Source organism: Hyla sarda, chromosome 1, assembly GCF_029499605.1.
Source record: "Hyla sarda isolate aHylSar1 chromosome 1, aHylSar1.hap1, whole genome shotgun sequence".
In the NCBI taxonomy this organism is placed as follows: Eukaryota; Metazoa; Chordata; class Amphibia; order Anura; family Hylidae; genus Hyla; species Hyla sarda.
Window position 1 is genome coordinate 100,457,270 of NC_079189.1, and position 18,852 is coordinate 100,476,121.

At 40.0% G+C, this 18,852-nt stretch overlaps 1 protein-coding gene across 2 annotated transcripts in view; it reads left to right on the forward strand.

Annotated features, from left to right (window-relative positions):
• The window catches only part of TUSC3 (tumor suppressor candidate 3), a 419,569-nt gene extending 416,857 nt beyond the window's left edge, over positions 1-2,712 (forward strand). For both annotated transcript variants that reach the window (XM_056558704.1, XM_056558712.1), the window contains exon 10: positions 561-2,712. In XM_056558704.1, the coding sequence (XP_056414679.1) occupies positions 561-576 (16 nt within the window). In that variant the 3' untranslated portion in view covers positions 577-2,712. The remainder of the gene's footprint in view (positions 1-560) is intronic.
• Positions 2,713-18,852: the final 16,140 nt, after the last annotated feature.

An 18,852-nucleotide genomic window follows, 5' to 3' on the forward strand; every position in this document is an offset into this window, starting at 1 on the left:
TTGCTAGCTGGGAAAAATCTGAGACAACAGTCTTTTGTATGCTGTTAAAAATAAATAGTGGGGTGAAAATCACCGAAGAATTGTGAGAAAACCGTCACACACAGATACAGACACTTTATTATGAACTACACTAACTTTACAGCCCCTGTAGCATAGTCAAATAAAAAATCCTGGAATACCCCTTTAAGGACTATTTTGTTTTTCACATGTACTAGGCTCTATTTATATGGACAAATTTGTGTATTAATGTCTTATAACAGTTAAGCTCAGGAGACTGTAAACTGTGAGCTGCACCTACCCTTATTTACTATATCTATCCAATAGTGTCTACAGCTCTTAGCAACAAATACAACTGACAGATTTTCCGTCAAGTATGCCACTAAGAATTCTATACCTTGGCCAATCTGAAATGCTTCAATGGTAACATGTTATGCTCTTGAACTATCTGTTTAGCTATTGATGACAATCTTATTATATAGTAGCCTAATTAGTATGATGTAATTAATAACATTAATAATACCAGTGCATTCACGCATAATGTATTCTGTGTTCTTTTTCAGTTTTTTAATTAAATGAAATATTCCAGCATTCCCAAGATGTCACAGTTTGTGCTGAAGACAAAGTATTCCGGCTGGAACACATGGCATATATATTCATTATTCTCACTTCGCTTGCTGTTTGTTTACTTTATTGTTTAGTGTTTTGGTGTATTAATTTGTGAGCGGATTTTTATTGTTAATGAAAATGTAATTAGACTTTTCCATACAGAATACACTTATAGTTGTAATTCTACATTTCTAGTGGCGAAAATCACCAAATTAAATGTAGTAGGTTTTCAGCCTTTATCTCTTATTTTTATTGTGGCATATCGCCTATACATAATCCTCTTGATAGGTCTGTCACATGCCTGGATTATCGTCATCACAGAAAAAATCATCTTCATCTTTTTTTTTCACAAGCTAAATAAAAAATAAAGTAAAGAAACAAATACTGTCAACACTTAAAGGGGAACTCCGGTACAAGACATCTTATCCCCTATCCTGTGGGAATTTCTGATTGCAGGGATCTGACCGCTGGGTCCTCCGCAATCTCCAGCTCAGCTCTCCGGCGTTCTAAACATTTATGTTCGGAACTCCGACCGTACTAGGCTTCAGAGCCATTGTGGCAACACGCCCCCTCCATTTATGTCCATAGCGCTCGTGTATCTCCGGATGTCACATAGAGATATATGGAGGGCTGAGCATCGCTGCGTTCATGCGGATTACCGGGGAGCCTGGCCGCCACACCCCCCACGATCAGACACTTATACCCTATCTTGTGGATAGGGGATAAGATGTCTAGTACCAGAGTTTAAGTAATGTTTTCCCATACTTTTAAACCTCACCAATAGAGCTTAAATATACAGCAGGTCTTCGGATGTTCATGAATAAGTAAGATAAGAAACATATTCCATTAACTGGATTTTCCAGACGTTAACACTTATCACCTATCCAAAAGTGATGGGTCCCATACTGATCATTGTAATTGGGGTTTTGAGACCCTTATTTCTCCTCATGACATAAGTGCTTGGAGGAGAACTTTAAGTGCTTGGAAGAGATAGTGATCTAGCTTGCTTGGAACGGCTTTATTCAAAGTCTGTGGTACAACTGATAGTGAGCCAAAAACAGTCCTTAGCTGTTTCTATCAGCCCAATGAACATTTAAAGAACCAACAGGGTGCATGTTCAACTGCTGCTCCATGCAACCTCCTCCCCTCTGCAGTTGTGCATTAATGGGTATTGGAAGGCTGAAGACCCCCATTCTAAAGATCTTTGATGGTACCAGTGATGACGACCAACCTCCATCAGACATTTATCTCCTATCCCTTAAAAAATGCAGAAGACTAGAAAATGTTCAGGGTCTTCTTGAACTGTGTAGAATGTTCTTTTCTATGTTAATGTTTCACAGCAATGTTCAATTTGCATATAAATTCCATAACACAAGGCCATAAAACTCATCAATGTTTATTACCTGTATTTATACCTTATCGGTCTGTTACATGTATTCCTAAAATGTCCATGGGCACTTATTTCTTTTGGTGTTACATTATTATTTGTTTTTTTTGAATGTTCAATGTATAAATTATAAGCATAGTTAAAAGAGAATTGCAGCCTAATATAATATATCTCCTATCCACAGGATAAGGGATAAGTGTCTGATCACGAGGGAGTCCAAACGCTGGGACCCTACCGTGATCAACTGCATGGGGCCCCGACTCTGCTGCTTGCTCTCTCTGTGCAAGAGGCGCGTCAGCAGCAGCATGACATGGCAGCCGACATGCTTTCTCCATGTATCTCCATGGGAGAGGCGGAGATGCAGCGTTTGTGCATTCCCACCTCTTCCATAGAGCTGAATGGACGGGTCGTGTCTGTCAACCTCCTAGTGAGGTCGACAACACAAGCATTAGCCGCGCAGGGCCACGACAGTGCCGGTCCTTGTATGGGAGATTGCAGGGGGGGGGGGGGGGGTCCCAGCATTCAGACTACCCACACTTATCCCTATTCTGCGGATAGGGGATATGTGTCTATGGCTGCAGAACTCCTTTAAGGTCTCACGTTACCAGGTAAATGAATGGCTTCATGGTGCATATTTCATTATTTATTACATTTGATTAATGATAGACATTTCTATTGTTATGTCATGTTAGGTTTCTGTATTAAAAGTACATATTGCATTTTGTGTTTGGGACTGTATTGTGTGATGGGGAAATAAGGCTTTTGAACAGAAGATGAATGGCTTGATATTAATATTATCTGCAATTTTTTTGCACTGTTCACTCCCATCAGAGATCCTTGAACAGAAACAATGAGAGGCATAGAAGGTATAACATTCTGGAAAGCTTTATAGATGGAAAAGTCATACATATAAAAAAAATAAAATATTGTCCTGCATAAATTTTGCTTATCAATTAGGCTTCATTTACTTTTGAATATCAGATTGCATTCAGTACTGAACAGGGAAACTACAGACCCAATTTTCATGTAATGTGGTTGCATTATGTATTATTCTGTCACAGAAAGTTGCACTGGGAAGGGGTAGAGTGCCTCCTTGAGCAGACTATAAAACTAGTGTATGAAGTCTTACAAGCCATGCAATGCTCCATGGGAAAAAAAAGTACTTTATGTAGGTGGCACTTTAGAGCAAGTTCTTTTGTTCTAGAATAGAACTATCCCATGGAGCATGTTATTGCTTGTAAGACTCCATACAATAGTTTGACCCTCTCCTTAAAGAGAACCCACCCATTCTCACAGCCTCTCACTAGTCAGCCGGCATCCTGCTCTAAACTGACAAAGGGCAAGAACCTCCAGGGGTCAAATATTGAATTAAATGGAAGCTACCTCCAGTAGATGGTACTATTGAAAAGGCTCTTTTCCTTTTGCAGAAGGGCTACTTTGCAAGCATGATAGTAGATACTTCAATTGGCTTTCTCATTCTTTGTAGGTAATCTTTCATTGCATGTCTTGTATTAATAACAGAACAATAATATGGCCCAGGCAGGACCTATTGACAAGTTAGATAAGTTATTCAAATAGGACTTCCAATTTGATAAATGTATTATTTTGGAAAAACATTGATGGCATACTGCTAGGAAATGATTGGTGGTCTCCTACTGCTGTGACCCCTGCCCATTTTCTAGCTGAGGCATTAGACAGATTAATTAATCCCCTATTCATTCTTTTGGTTGTCTCCAAAGGCATGTGGTCAGCTGTTAATTTTAATGGGCCAACCATACAGCCTTCAGAGTAGCCTCTGCCATGTCTTCTGGTAACTAGTGGGGGTCACAGACGTCTGATTCCCACTGATCACACAGCAATAGTAAATATCAGCAATATGCCAAGATAACCTTCTGTTCTGTGACAGCTAGCAGCAGATCAAAGACAAAAAAATATTATTGTAGTGCTTTTCTTGTGTATAAATGTTACTGCATAAATATGGCGTCATAAATATGGAACAAACACCTTCCTCCTGAATGTCTCTTTTTTTATACCTTTGCAGCATATCCAAAAGATTATAAATGTGATCACTAAATTTTATTCAGAATGATGAGGGAGCAGTAATTTTATGCTGTTGTTTAGAAATGTCTCCTTGTTCCAGGTCAGATTCAGAATCCTCTGCATTTCAATTCAGACTTCATAACAATGTGTTATTTCATTCAGATACTATCAGAAAAGTAGACACTATTTTCTAACCATTTTTGTAATACATACTTTGATACATCTGTAGTTTAATGGCTGAATCTGACAGTTAATAAAATTCCCAGAAAATAAAAATCTTTACAAGATACGTGTGATTGCCACAAAAGGTAAGGAACTTGAGCATTGCAGATAAAACCCGATGAAATCAGCAATGTGGTTTATGTTTTGTTGTAAAGAGGTATGAAAACATTCTTCAGTTTTAGGTAAAAGGTTACGTCTGAGAAAATAAAATGTTTTCCAATCAACTGGTGCCAGAAAGTTAAATATGAATCCTTCCAATACTTCCAGTACTTATCAGCTCTATGTTAGGAAGTTGTGTTGCTCTTTCCAGTCTGACCACAGTGCTTTCTGCTGCCACCTCTGTCCACATCAGGAACTGTCCAGAGCAGGAGGAAATCCCCATAACAAACCTCGTTTGCTCCAGACAGTACTTGACAAGGATAGAGGTAGAAGTAGTGAGCAAAATGGTCAGACTCAACCTTCTCTAGAGTATACAGCAGCTAAAGGCTTAATATTGTTTAAATATAAGTAATTTACAAATCTGTATACATTTCTGACACCAATTGGTTTAAAAAACTTTTTCCCCCTTCCGGAGTACCCCTTGGAGCGTTAAGAAACTTTGAAGCGAGCACAGGAGTTTTTTTATCCTGATCTTCTAAAAGCCATAACTCTTTAAATATTCCAAGTGTTTATTAGGGAAGGGGTTTATTCACATTTATTAACATTTGCTTAGCTTATAGCAACCAAGACCGACCGGGTATGTGGCTCAGGAACTCAGTGCGCTTCATGCAATGGAAGTGGGAGTAGTTCATACAGGTACGTCCTATGTCCTTAAGGTGTTAGGAAAAAGTTGTCTTTTTGTTGCACCAATAAACTTGTTAATGCCACAGAAAGACAGTGTTTGACTCTAAAAAGAAACTCTTGCAGTGGAGTAAAAATTCCTGATTTTCTAGCTCTAACAGTAATAAACCTTCCCTTTTTATACAGGTGGCTTACTACCAGTCACCAAACACAACAGTCACTAAAAATGTGTTGCTCACACAAGGCAGTGTGTCCACTTTTTGAGGCTGCATGTAGGTTCCTCACAGCCTCACTGGCAGACTAACTCTTATCTAGTGTTCAAGCCCAGTGATCCAGTGATGAGCTGCCTTCAGCACTTGTGCTGATCTGGGCTAATCTGAAAACCTGGTGTGGACCTAGAAGCAAGATGTATATATACAGTCATGGCCGTAAATGTTGGCACCTCTGAAATTTTTTATGAAAATTAAGTATTTCTCACAGAAAAGGATTGCAGTAACACACGTTTTGCTATACACATGTTTATTCCCTTTGTGTGTATTGGAACTAAACCAAAAAAGGGAGGGAAAAAAGCAAATTGGACATAATGTCACACCAAACTCCAAAAATGGGCTGGACAAAATTATTGGCACCCTTTCAAAATTGTGTAAAACTAATATTGTTTCAAGCATGTAATGCTCCTTTAAACTAAAGAAACAGATGTGGGCAATGTAAAAATCACATCTGAAAGCAGATAAAATAAGACATCACACGGGGTGGAGCCTTGACGTCACAAAGCCCCGGCCCCATGATTGACAGTAATCAGACCCGGAGCGAACACGCTCCTGGGGCTGATTTTAAACGGGGTGCAACGTGCAAGATCACGTGGGTCCCCAGTGGCGGGACCCCCGCGAGAAGGCATCTTATCCCCTATCCTTTGGATGGGGGATAATATGTCTAAGTGCCGGAGTACCTCTTTAAGGAAGCTGAGCTGTAGTACCCTTAAACAGCTACTACACAATGTAGGGAGCTGTGTGCTTCCAGCAGCGTTCTGTGGACCATTCTGTGTGTGTTGGCTCTGGCATACAGCTGATAGAGGTGCTAGGTATTGGACTCCCAATGATCAGATATTGATATAAATGTAGAATCTTAAAGGAGAACTCCAGAACATAAAAATTGTCCCCCATAGTGCCGGCAGTAAAAAAAATAAAGATGTACATACCTTCCTCCGCTCCCCCGGGGCCTCCTGTAACCGGCTCCGGTCTACGCCGCGATCCACTTCCTGGTTGCTGGTGGTTGGATGAATCGTACTGCGCTCAGCCAATCACCAGCCGCAGCGCAGTCCGACATGGCCGGCGATAGGCTGAGCGGCAGTGTGACGTTTTCGGCCCCGGCCGCAGGTGCCGTTGTAGGGAAGAACTTTTGTGTCCTGAAGCGTTCTCACACTGCCGCTCAGCCTATCGCCAGCCAAGTTGGACTTCGCTGCGGCTGGTAATTGGTTGAGCGCAGTATGATTCATCCGACCACCGGCAACCAGGAAGTGGATCCTGGCGGAGACCGGAGACGGTTACCGGAGGCCCCGGGGGAGCGGAGGAAGGGATGTACATCTTTATTTTTTTACATCTTTATATTTTTTTACCGGCAGTATGGGCGACAATTTTTATATTCTGGAGTTCTCCTTTAACCCCTTAACGACCACGGACGTAAATGAAGGTCCTGGTTTGGAAGGGACTTCCCGCACCAGGATGTACATTTACGTCCTGTGTATGACCGTGAGCATCGGAAGGGTGCTCACGTCATACATGGCAGGTTCCGGCTGCTAGCAGCAGCCGTGGACCCTCAGGTAATGGCCGACATCCGCGATGCACTGACGCAATTGTGTGAGGACTCTTTTTTTATGTATTTGGGGGTGTAATATATACATATATCTTTTATTTTATTATTTTTTATCTTTTTTTCACAATTTTTTAAAATCCCTTTTTCATCCTCTTAATGACGGTTTTTCCGTTTTTCCAATTTCATTCTTTCCTCCTTACCTTTAAAAAAAATCATAACTCTTTAAATTTTGCACCTGAAAATGCATATGATGGCCCATTTTTTTGCACCACCAATTGTACTTTGTAATGACATCAGTCATTTTACCCAAAAATCTACAGCGAAATGAAAAAAATTATCATTGTGCGACAAAATTGAAGAAAAAACACCATTTTGTAACTTTTGGGCCTTCCGTTTCTACGCAGTACATTTTTCGGTAAAAGGACATCTCTTTATTCTGTAGGTCCATACGATTAAAATGATACCCTAATTATATAGGTTTGATTTTGTCGTACTTCTGGAAAAAATCATAACTACATGATCTGTACGTGATCTGAAGTTTTTAGCAGTACCATTTTTGTATTGATTGGACTTTTTGATCGCTTTTCATTCTCTTTTTCATGATATAAAAGTGACAAAAAACACGCTATTTTGGACTTTGGATTTTTTGGGCGCATACGCCATTGACCGTGCAGTTTAACAATATATTTTTGTAATTCTGACATTTCCGATACCACATATGTTTATTTTTATTTACCGTTTTTGTTGTTTTTATAAATGGGAAAAGGGGGGTGATTCTTACTTTTGTTAGGGAACTGGCTAAATGATCTTTATTAACTTGTGACAGTTTATTTCCATCAGGTACATGTACATGGTGATGCGGGAAGTCATCCCTAATCACTACATATATTGACCTGATTTTGCATAAAGGGATTAAGGTTGTCAGGTTAGGTGCAATTTAAAATGGCAGACTATTAAATTAGCTAAATAAATTTAAAAAATCCAGGAGGACGATTTTTTTGTCTGAAGTCAGTGTCAAAGTCTTGTACATCTCCTGAACATGTTACTCTAGGACTGCATAGATTAAACATTCTGATGCTGGACCTACATTAACCCCTTAAGGACCGAGCCCTTTTTCACCTTAAGGACCGGAGCGTTTTTGCAATTCTGACCACTGTCACTTTAAACATTTATAACTCTGGAATGCTTTTAGTTATCATTCTGATTCCGAGATGGTTTTTTCGTGACATATTCTACTTTAACTTTGTGGTAAAATTTTATGGTAACTTGCATCCTTTCTTGGTGAAAAATCCCCAAATTTGATGAAAAAAATGAAAATTTTGCATTTTTCTAACTTTGAAGCTCTCTGCTTGTAAGGAAAATGGATATTCAAAATAATTTTTTGGGGGTTCACATATACAATATGTCTACTTTATGTTTGCATCATAAAATTTACCAATTTTTACTTTTGGAAGACACCAGAGGGCTTCAAAGTTCAGTAGCAATTTTGAAATTTTTCACAAAATTTTCAAACTCGCTATTTTTCATGGACCAGTTCAGGTTTAAAGTGAATTTGAAGGGTCTTCATATTAGAAATACCCCATAAAAGACCCCATCATAAAAACAACACCCCCCAAAGTATTCAAAATGACATTCAGTAAGTGTATTAACCCTTTAGGTGTTTCACAGGAATAGCAGCAAAGTGAAGGAGAAAATTCAAAATCTTCATTTTTTACACTCGCATGTTCTTGTAGACCCAATTTTTGAATTTTTGCAAGGGGTAAAAAGGAGAAAATTTTTACTTGTATTTGAAACCCAATTTCTCTCGAGTAAGCACATACCTCATATGTCTATGTTAATTGTTCAGCGGGCGCAGTAGAGGGCTCAGAAGGGAAGGAGTGACAAATGGTTTTTGGGGGGCATGTCAACTTTAGGAAGCCCCTATGGTGCCAGGACAGCAAAAAACACACATGGCATACTATTTTGGAAACTAGACCCCTCAGGGAACGTAACAAGGGGTAAAGTGAACCTTAATACCCCACAGGTGTTTCACGACTTTTGCATATGTAAAAAAAATATTTTTTTTTTTTACCTAAAATGCTTGGTTTCCCAAAAATTTTACATTTAAAAAAAATGTAATAGCAGAAAATACCCCCCAAAATTTGAAACCCAATTTCTCCCGATTCAGAAAACACCCCATATGGAGGTGAAAATTGCTCTTCTGGCGCACTACAGGTCTCAGAAGAGAAGGAGTCACATTTGGCTTTTTGAAAGCAAATTTTGCTCTGGGGGCATGCCGCATTTAGGAAGCCCCTATGGTGCCAGAACAGCAAAAAAAAAAACACATGGCATACCATTTTGGAAACTAGACCCCTCGGGGAACGTAACAAGGGGTAATGTGAACCTTAATACCCTACAGGTGTTTCACGACTTTTGCATATGTAAAAAAAAATTTTTTTTTTTACCTAATATGCTTGGTTTCCCAAAATTTTTACATTTTTAAAAAGGGTAATAGCAGAAAATACCCCCCAAAATTTGAAGCCCAATTTCTCCCGATTCAGAAAACACCCCATATGGGGGGTGAAAAGTGCTCTGCTGGCACACTACAGGTCTCAGAAGAGAAGGAGTCACATTTGGCTTTTTGAAAGCAAATTTTGCTCTGGGGGCATGCCGCATTTAGAAAGCCCCTATGGTGCCAGGACAGCAAAAAAAAACACATGGCATACCATTTTGGAAACTAGACCCCTCGGGGAACGTAACAAGGGGTTAAGTGAACCTTTATACCCCACAGGTGTTTCATGACTTTTGTATATGTAAAAAAATATATTTTTTTTTTACCTAAAATGCTTGTTTTCCCAAAAATTTTACATTTTTTAAAAGGGTAATAGCAGAAAATACCCCACAAAATTTGAAGCCCAATTTCTCCCGAGTACGGCGATACCCCATATGTGGCCCTAAACTGTTGCCTTGAAATACGACAGGGCTCCAAAGTGAGAGCGCCATGCGCATTTGAGGCCTAAATTAGGGATTGCATAGGGGTGGACATAGGGGAATTCTACGCTAGTGATTCCCAAACAGGGGGCCTCCAGCTGTTGTAAAACTCCCAGCATGCCTAGACAGTCAGTGGCTATCTGGCAATACTGGGAGTAGTTGTTTTGCAACAGCTGGAGGCTCCGTTCTGGAAACAGTGGCGTACCAGACGTTTTTCATTTTTATTGGGGAGGGGGGCTGTGAAGGGGTATGTGCATATGTAGTGTTTTTTACTTTTTATTTTATTTTGTGTTAGTGTAGTGTAGTGTTTTTAGGGTACAGTCACACAGGCGGGGGTTTACAGTAGTTTCTCGCTGGCAGTTTGAGCAGCAGCAGAAAATTTGCCGCAGCTCAAACTTGCAGCCGGATACTTACTGTAATCCTCCGCCCATGTGAGTGTACCCTGTACGTTCACATTGGGGGGGAAACATCCAGCTGTTGCAAAACTACAACTCCCAGCATGTACGGTCTATCAGTGCATGCTGGGAGTTGTAGTTTTGCCACCGCTGGAGGCTCCGTTTTGGAAACAGTGACGTACCAGACGTTTTTCATTTTTATTGGGGAGGGGAGGGGGGCTGTGTAGGGGTATGTGTATATGTAGTGTTTTTTACTTTTTATTTTATTTTGTGTTAGTGTAGTGTAGTGTTTTTAGGGTACAGTCACACGGGCGGGGGGTTCACAGTAGTTTCTCGCTGGCAGTTTGAGCAGCGGCAGAAAATTTGCCGCAGCTCAAACTTGCAGCCGGATACTTACTGTAATCCTCCGCCCATTTGAGTGTACCCTGTACGTTCACATTGGGGGGGGGGGGGGGACATCCAGCTGTTGCAAAACTACAACTCCCAGCATGGACGGTCTATCAGTGCATGCTGGGAGTTGTAGTTTTGCAACAGCTGGAGACACACAGGTTGTGAAACACCGAGTTTGGTAACAAACTCAGTGTTTTGCAACCAGTGTGCCTTCAGCTGTTGCAAAAGCTACAACCCCCAGCATGTACGGACAGCAGAAGGGCATGCTGGGTCTTGTAGTTATGCAACAGCCGGAGGCATACTACATTGGCTGGGGATGCTGGGGATTGTAGTTATGCAACAGCTGGAGACACACTGGTTTACTACTTAACTCAGTGTGCCTTCAGCTGTTGCAAAACTACAACTCTCAGCAGTCACCGACAGCCAACGGGCATGCTGGGAGTTGTAGTTATGCAACCACCAGATGCACCACTACAACTCCCAGCATGCACTTTAGCTGATTGTGCAAGCTGGGAGTTGTAGTTACACAACAGCTGAAGGTACACTTTTCCATAGAAAGAATGTGCCTCCAGCTGTTGCAAAACTACAAGTCCCAGCATGCCCATAAGGGCATGCTGGGAGTTGTGGTGGTCTGCCTCCTGCTGTTGCATAACTACAGCTCCCAGCATGCCCTTGTTGCATGCTGGGAGCTGTTGCTAAGCAACAGCAGGAGGCTGTCACTCACCTCCAACGATCCACACTGCAGGTCAGTCCCTCGCCGCCGCCGTCGCTCCTGGGGCCCCGATCCCAACAGGGACGCCGGGGATCGGGGTCCCCAGCACCCGGGGTCTTCTGCCCGCACCCGCTCACGCCCTCCGGAAGAGGGGCGGAGCGGGTTGCGGGAGTGACACCCGCAGCAGGCGCCCTGATTGGCCGGCCGACGAATCAGGGCGATCGTGAGGTGGCACCAGTGCCACCTCACTCCTGCAGGCTCTGGCTGTTCGGGGCCGTCTCTGACGGCCCCGATCAGCCAGTAATTCCGGGTCATCGGGTCACTGGAGACCCGATTGACCCGGAATCCGCCGCAGATCACTGGACTGAATTGTCCAGCGATCTGCGGCAATCGCCGATATGGGGGGACATAATGACCCCCCTGGGCGATATGCCGGGATGCCTGCTGAACGATTTCAGCAGGCATCCGGCCCCGGCTCCCCTTCGGCTAGCGGCGGGGGCCGGAAATGCTCAGGGCGTATCCATACGCCCTCGGTCCTTAAGGGGTTAACTATAGTTCCTACTTACATTACGTATGATTTAAATGTCCAGCAGCAACGTGCAAAGAATTGTTGTTGGGGACAAGCTATGAGGTCAGTATATGAGAACGGTATATGAGGACAGGATATGAGGATGGGAAATGATCTTGGGATATAAGGAAGGGATATGAGGACGAGAAAGAGGACAGGATATGAGGATGGGAAATGAGCTTGGGATATAAGGAAGAGATATGAAGATGAGAAAGAGGACAGGATATGAGGACGAGAGCGTCATTGGGTAGGAAGACTGGGCAATGCCTGGTACTCAGCTAGTTGTAAATAAAGCAGAAATAATATTGTTCATTGTTGGAATTAGTACCGAATGAAAGGATAACTACTGGAGATATAATTTATACTATGGAGTAATAATAGGAGTTATTCAGTGATATAAAAATAATGGCCCAGATTTACTATTGTAAACCCTACCTGTCTTGTTGGGTTGGGCACCAGATTCTGGCGCACTGCGACATCAATTCTGTCTGCACCAGAATTTTCACCAGAATTGGAAAAAAAACTAACAAAAAAGGGGCGTGGTCATCAAAAAAGGGGGGCGCCTCCCTGACATTTTCATAAAAACCCAACATATTTACCAAGGTTTCCACAGAAAATGTATTGGATTTGAGCTGAGGAAAACCCCACAGATCAGAGCATGTGTTTAAAAAAAAAGAAAAAGGCAAAATGCAGGGAAAAGTGCAAAATGTAGGGAAATCTTAGTGAATCCAGAGGAAAAAAAATTGTAGGGAATTAAAACCCACAAAGAAAACTACACTCCACTCTTAGTAAATTAGGGCCATAGTATACTCATACTATTATATAAAAAATATATGCAATATTCTCCTAAAGTTTCAAATACCTACAATGTAACTAGAGTTATACATTATCAAAAATGTAATGAATAAAAAGATCAATTTAATTAATAACACATTGAAAAATGTGAGACCTCATAGTTATGAGGTCTCTATAGAAAGATCCACAAACAAAACAATACAATGTGAACAAATCTGGATAATATTCAGATACAAAAGTATCACAGATAAAGTCACAATCTAAGTCAATAACATGTGGGCAGCAGTAAAATTGTTATATAAATGTCCAGTACCAATCAAATATAGCAAGTCAGATGCCGTGTAACTATGCACATACATGGCGACGCCCCTACGCATGTTTCACATTGTTGCTTCCTCAGAGGATAATGTCTAAGATACATGGTCATTTTAATAAACTAATAATAATCCCAACTAATTATAATCCCAAACAACCTGGTAAGAAGAGGAAATAAAGAGAAAGTATTCCTTCAGAAATACAATAAAATTTGTGTATGTAATGAGCTTACACCATTCTTGTGTAATATCCTAAATTATGTACAATTATTACCATGTAAGTAGAATATTATTTATTTCAAGTTTTGAATGATTATGTAGACAACTAATATAAGTAAGCAATATAATGAATGAATGGATGAATGCATCTACAATTATATGTTTACCTTAAAAACTTCTTTCTTCATCTGGAACCTTCACACCAGAACCAATTGTTTCTAGAGGGAACTGTCATTCTGTTTTCAGTGTTAGCTCAAGTGCTTGTAGAGAAATTTACTTTTATGATTCCCCTGCCATATCTTAGCCCCCTTTGACACTATACATTCTTCCGTTTTTAAAGATCTGTTATATGTTCTGGTATGAAAACCCTGAAAATCTGCCGTTAAAAGTCTGTTACAAAATCCCATTATAGTCTATGGGATTTTTACATTGTCTGTTTTAACCTGTCAATGCCCGTTATTAATAACGGACATTATTTTGTGACGGGAGAAGGTAACGGAAGAAATAGTGCATGCAAAAATCCCATAGACTATAATGGGATTTTGTAACGGACGTTTAACGGACAATTTTCAGGGTTTTCTTAATGGAACATATAACAGATCCTTAAAAACAGAAGAATGTATAGTGTAAAAGGGGCCTTAGCGTTAGTATGCAAAAGAAAGTATCCCTGTATACACAACTGCATGGCTGTAAACAGAATTGCTATGAAAACAATCAAAATATTTGTTCTAAACACCAATAAATGCCTTGAGGTTTACAGGAAATAAATAAACAAAAAAGTTCAAAGGAAAGCATTCAAATCGGAAGACAATTATTAACTGTCATGACATGTACGTTCATTGACTGTTAATTGAACAATACAAATCTATTGGGGATTTGATGTTCATTCAATTTCTAAATGTAAAAAATGTACCTTAAAAGAAAATTAAAATGAATTAAGGATTTACCTTAAAAGAACATATAACCCTTATTTCAAAATTGTCTTTAAATCAATCACACAAATGGTAAGACAACAGCATAAACTATAAGTGCCATGCTAGGAAAGTGAAAACTCATGCCATGGTAAGGGAGGAATGGGGATGTGGAATGCCCTATAACACTCCCTGTGGCCATACCAGCCTATTGGAAGACCAACCCCAATAAAGGAAACCCCAACCCGAAGACTCTCCCTCAGTACACTAGAAGGACAACAGTTCCTTTGAGACAAGATGGTAGAGAGGAAAGTCAAAAATTTGATCACAGTTGTAAGACCAGACTAAATCATATCATAAAGCTATCCAAGCAACTAAAAGCTCTTTGTCTTTAAATTTGGCCTGCAGTACAGCTTGAGCTTCCTGGTTGAGCATGCTTAGTTGCAGCACTAGGAGTTGTAGACAAATTAGTTGTTTGCCTATGAAACAGCAGAGGATAGGAACTAGGAACCAATGTGGGAGGCTAGGAAAATAGGGAGCACAATATAAGGTGCACAAGAGGGTGAAAACTTGCTCTTTACGAAGTTTGGTAATACAGGTGAATAGCCTGGAATAGATGTCAGCAATCCATAACAGTAATTAAAGGTTATATTTTACAATAAAGTTGTTCAAAGGTATATTTCAGTGATTTTTGTCTCTGGTCACCCAGAATGCTTTTCAATTTCTTAATATGCCCAAGATAAGATCATAGACAGGATCATTGATATTTATCTGTCTGGAAAAGGTTAGAAAGCCTTGATCTCTGAATGCAGAGCACAGGAACAACTAGTGAGATCTGGGAGTTGTGAGTCACAAATCATATTTTACATTTCTAACCAATAAGTTTACTTGTGACTCTGCAATGAAAAAAATGGGTAAAATTGACCTTATGGGACACTAGCAACATGGAAAAAAACAGCTAAAAAAAGATATAGAAGTTAAATGAATATTCATTAAAAAGCACAAAGAATCAATGCCTTATAGGACATTTTCTGTGGGCATAGGGTATCAAAAGGCATGGGGGAAGATTTATCTATGTGTGTTTAGCTACACATGTTTTTAAAACTATCTTAGCAGTCTCAAGTTATGTGTAATTTTGGTTAATTTATCAGTGTGATAAATTTGGCGCCATACTCACGAGTGGGATTTTTATTGTAGGAAGCAAGCTTTGTTAGTGAACAGATTTCTGTGTTCACCTGTGACATTTTAAGCCCTCTGCGACAAAACTTGCCATATTTTTAGGAAGGTTTTGCATGATACATTTACAACCACTGCAGGGTCAAAGGGCAAAATCCCTCAAGTAAACAAGTTTGTCAGAAATCAAATTTGTGCCTTTTTTAAACAAGAATTTTTTTTAAAAAGCTTGCCAAATCTCCAGCAAACAGTCCAGTAAAGTATACCTAGTTTCCCACAATAGGAACCACCTGCTGATATATATGGTACATGGCCTAGATCAATGACTATCCATCTATTGGATTATGTAATAAGCCATAATCATTCATTTTATCAATGTTACCTTGCAAATCTCCCCCCAAAAAAATTCTAAAAGGCAAGGCTTTATTTACAGCTCATGCTGTTCTGGGTACTCGGACGGATTCGACAAGCATCTGAATATTTTCATACAGATCTGTCATAAATAAGCAGCAAAACAACTTGAGGTGTATGCAAACTGGGGATCTCAACCCTTTACACAGAACATGGTGAAAATAATTACAAATCCACTACATAAGCCACTGTGGCTGCCGGAAAATTCCATAGCAGTACGGACCCATTTGGACAAGCTACCCCCCCTCAACACTTATCTGATGTCTAAAACAAAGGTCCAAATGTGCCTAATAGCAAATACAGCCATGCTGATAGATCAACTGGCATTGCATGAATCTGTCCTTAGTCAAACTAGATTGTGAGCCCATTGGAGACAGGAACCGATGTGAGGGGTAACACAGTTTGCACAGTACAGGGAAATATAGACTTTGCCAGTGAAGTACAAAAAATTCTTATATAAAACATATTCTCTAAAGGGACCTTCCCAAAGTGTTAAAAAAAAAAAACTACCAACACAAGTAATAGCCTAACACAGAAAATAGAAATAACAAATAGTACTATGGGACAATAGAACAAGATTTTCCATGTTACTATATTGTATAATACCAATTGATGTAAAGTTATTTTCTTGTTCTCCGGTAATACAAAGTCTGTCAGTGGGATTGTTTTAATGAAATGATAATAAATTAAAACAGAACAAACCTTATTGTGTTCAGATCTTGAAATGTTCAGACAGCTGCTTATTTTGACAGATTTTTATTTTTTCTACTAGAACTCATCCTTAGAGCCAGGGAAGTTCCTGTATAGATAAACACAGTACATGCTGTAAATGCTGGAGCTAGGCATCAAAATGAGCATATGCAAAGGACTGTAATCACTATAGTTAATGTGATATCAAGCAGGTGTATTATACATATCGTAGAGGTAACAGCTGGGTGGGAATAAGATGCCAACATATGCATTACAAATACACTGTGGTTTAAGTTGTAACAACCATAATAAACATAAATCTTTATCTAAATGGGTTACTGAATGCACAGTTAAAAGACAACCGAAACATAAAAATGATGGTGCATGAATAAATGTAAAGACAAGGATATTACTTCTTCTTTACCAGAAGAATGCAGATTGTCTTCAATTTTTTTTGTTGTAGCACTTGTAAAATGTATATTGATTTACAAAAAAGCATTGAACTGTATAGCTTGTGATAGTATTACATTTGGTGATGCTTTATTTTAGACAGAAAATATAGTAATAAAGCTGGATAGTCTGGGGTGTGAAGTCTAAGTGCTCTATTAGATGGCCTGATGCTTGTTGTAAACGTTTGCTGTATCTTGTAGATTGTTGGTTGTAAATAACCTATTACAAGGCTCAGTCACCTTTGGGAAGGACTACACAAACCCTATTACACAGGTAGATGTGCGGCAGACAAACAAGGATTTAGGCAAAACGAACCAATCAGCCAATGAAGAGCGCTCGCTCCTACATTACCTGCGGACTGACTCTATTACACAGGGCGATACCTGCCTGTTCCTATTGCTCCATATAACCGGGCTCTAAGGGATCCCTTTATACCTTGAACTCTTGCAAGGAGCTTTAATATTGCCTACAATGTAATCCACAGATATTGTTCCCAAGAAAATTCACCAGAAATGCACCAATGAAAGGACAGGAACAAGACCAAAAGTGGAGTGTGAAACAAGAATACAGACAACAGGAACTGACAAAGGGTTGTATACAATATTTTGGTTTATCCTTTCCAATAAAGTAGGAAAGATTCTGCTTTTCGCTCTGCCATTATGGAGCACTGAGTGCAGAATAATAGGGAACAACATGTGAAAAAAGTTAGAAAACTTTCACTGAGAATGCAGGAGAATGCATAACTTTTAAAACTATAATGATGTGAATTTTTTTTGCAGTAAACTGTACAAAAAACTGAAAATAAAAACAAATACAAATAATTCATATTACTTTAAATCCAAGTAAATGCATCAAATGAACACTAACTATCCTTCAGGTAATGCTATCTGAAAAACATGAACATTTGTCTACCTTTCTGCACTCCTTATCTAACACTAGGACATTCATTGTTAACAGGTTGCTTTTGTAAAACTTATATGGCAAACATCCACAAACAGCATATGAAAAATTGTGTCTCTCTAAATTGGAACTGTAGCAGATGTGGGAGGTAGGAATCCCGGCATAGGTCTCCTAAACCTTCCCTTCCCGTGGGTGACGACTTCGGCGCTGCAGCGCCGAAGTCGTCACCCATGGGAAGGTTTAGGAGACCCGTGCAGGGATTCCTACCTCCCACATATGCTACAGTACTATATCCACCGTCTCTGACGGGACCGACGGCCAACCGCTCCCGGTGCACCTACGGAAAAGATACCTGCTCAAGGCTTACATCAGCGTTGTGCCTGACATTAGTGCAACCCCTAAAGGTGAGCAGGCTCTTATCTATCTACCTAACATCCGTTATCCACGGATAACCGACACTATATTAGTGCCACATCTGTCTTTTTTTCTCCCCTATATATTGTCTCTAAATTGGAAGGTGGTATCCAATGACCTCATATATGCCTGTATAGCCTGTCCTCTCGTGTCTGGGAACAGCTCATTTTTTAATTTTCATTTCAATAAACGTCTAGCAGCTCCATTAGACTGACATACCCTAATAATAGTGCTCCACTCAGAGGTCAGAAGCAGTGCCTTCTTAAGGAATACTGTAGTCACATGGAAAGCACTTTGGCATTCTCCCACTTCTTCACAGGGTCAGCAGAATGTTTTTTTTCATAATGAAAAGTAAAAGACACAATTGGGGCCAATCTGCACAGATGTTGCAATACCACATCTGTAGGTCATAGGTTCATAATTTTAACATAATGAAGAAATAAAGGGGATTTGAGGATCTTTTCAAATATGGAGGAGGGGTTTTCACTCACTCTCGGATATTTATCAGACCTTAAAAATTTTCAATCATTTGGATACAGTTTTAAATGCAGAGAATGTGCTTTCTAAAATGCTCACAGTTATGGGAGAGCCATGCACAAGAAAGATTAAAAATGCATTTTAGGATGGGAGATAAGATGTCTGATTGCGGGGGGAGGGGGGGGGTCCGGCTGCTGGGCTGGTACTGCAGCATTC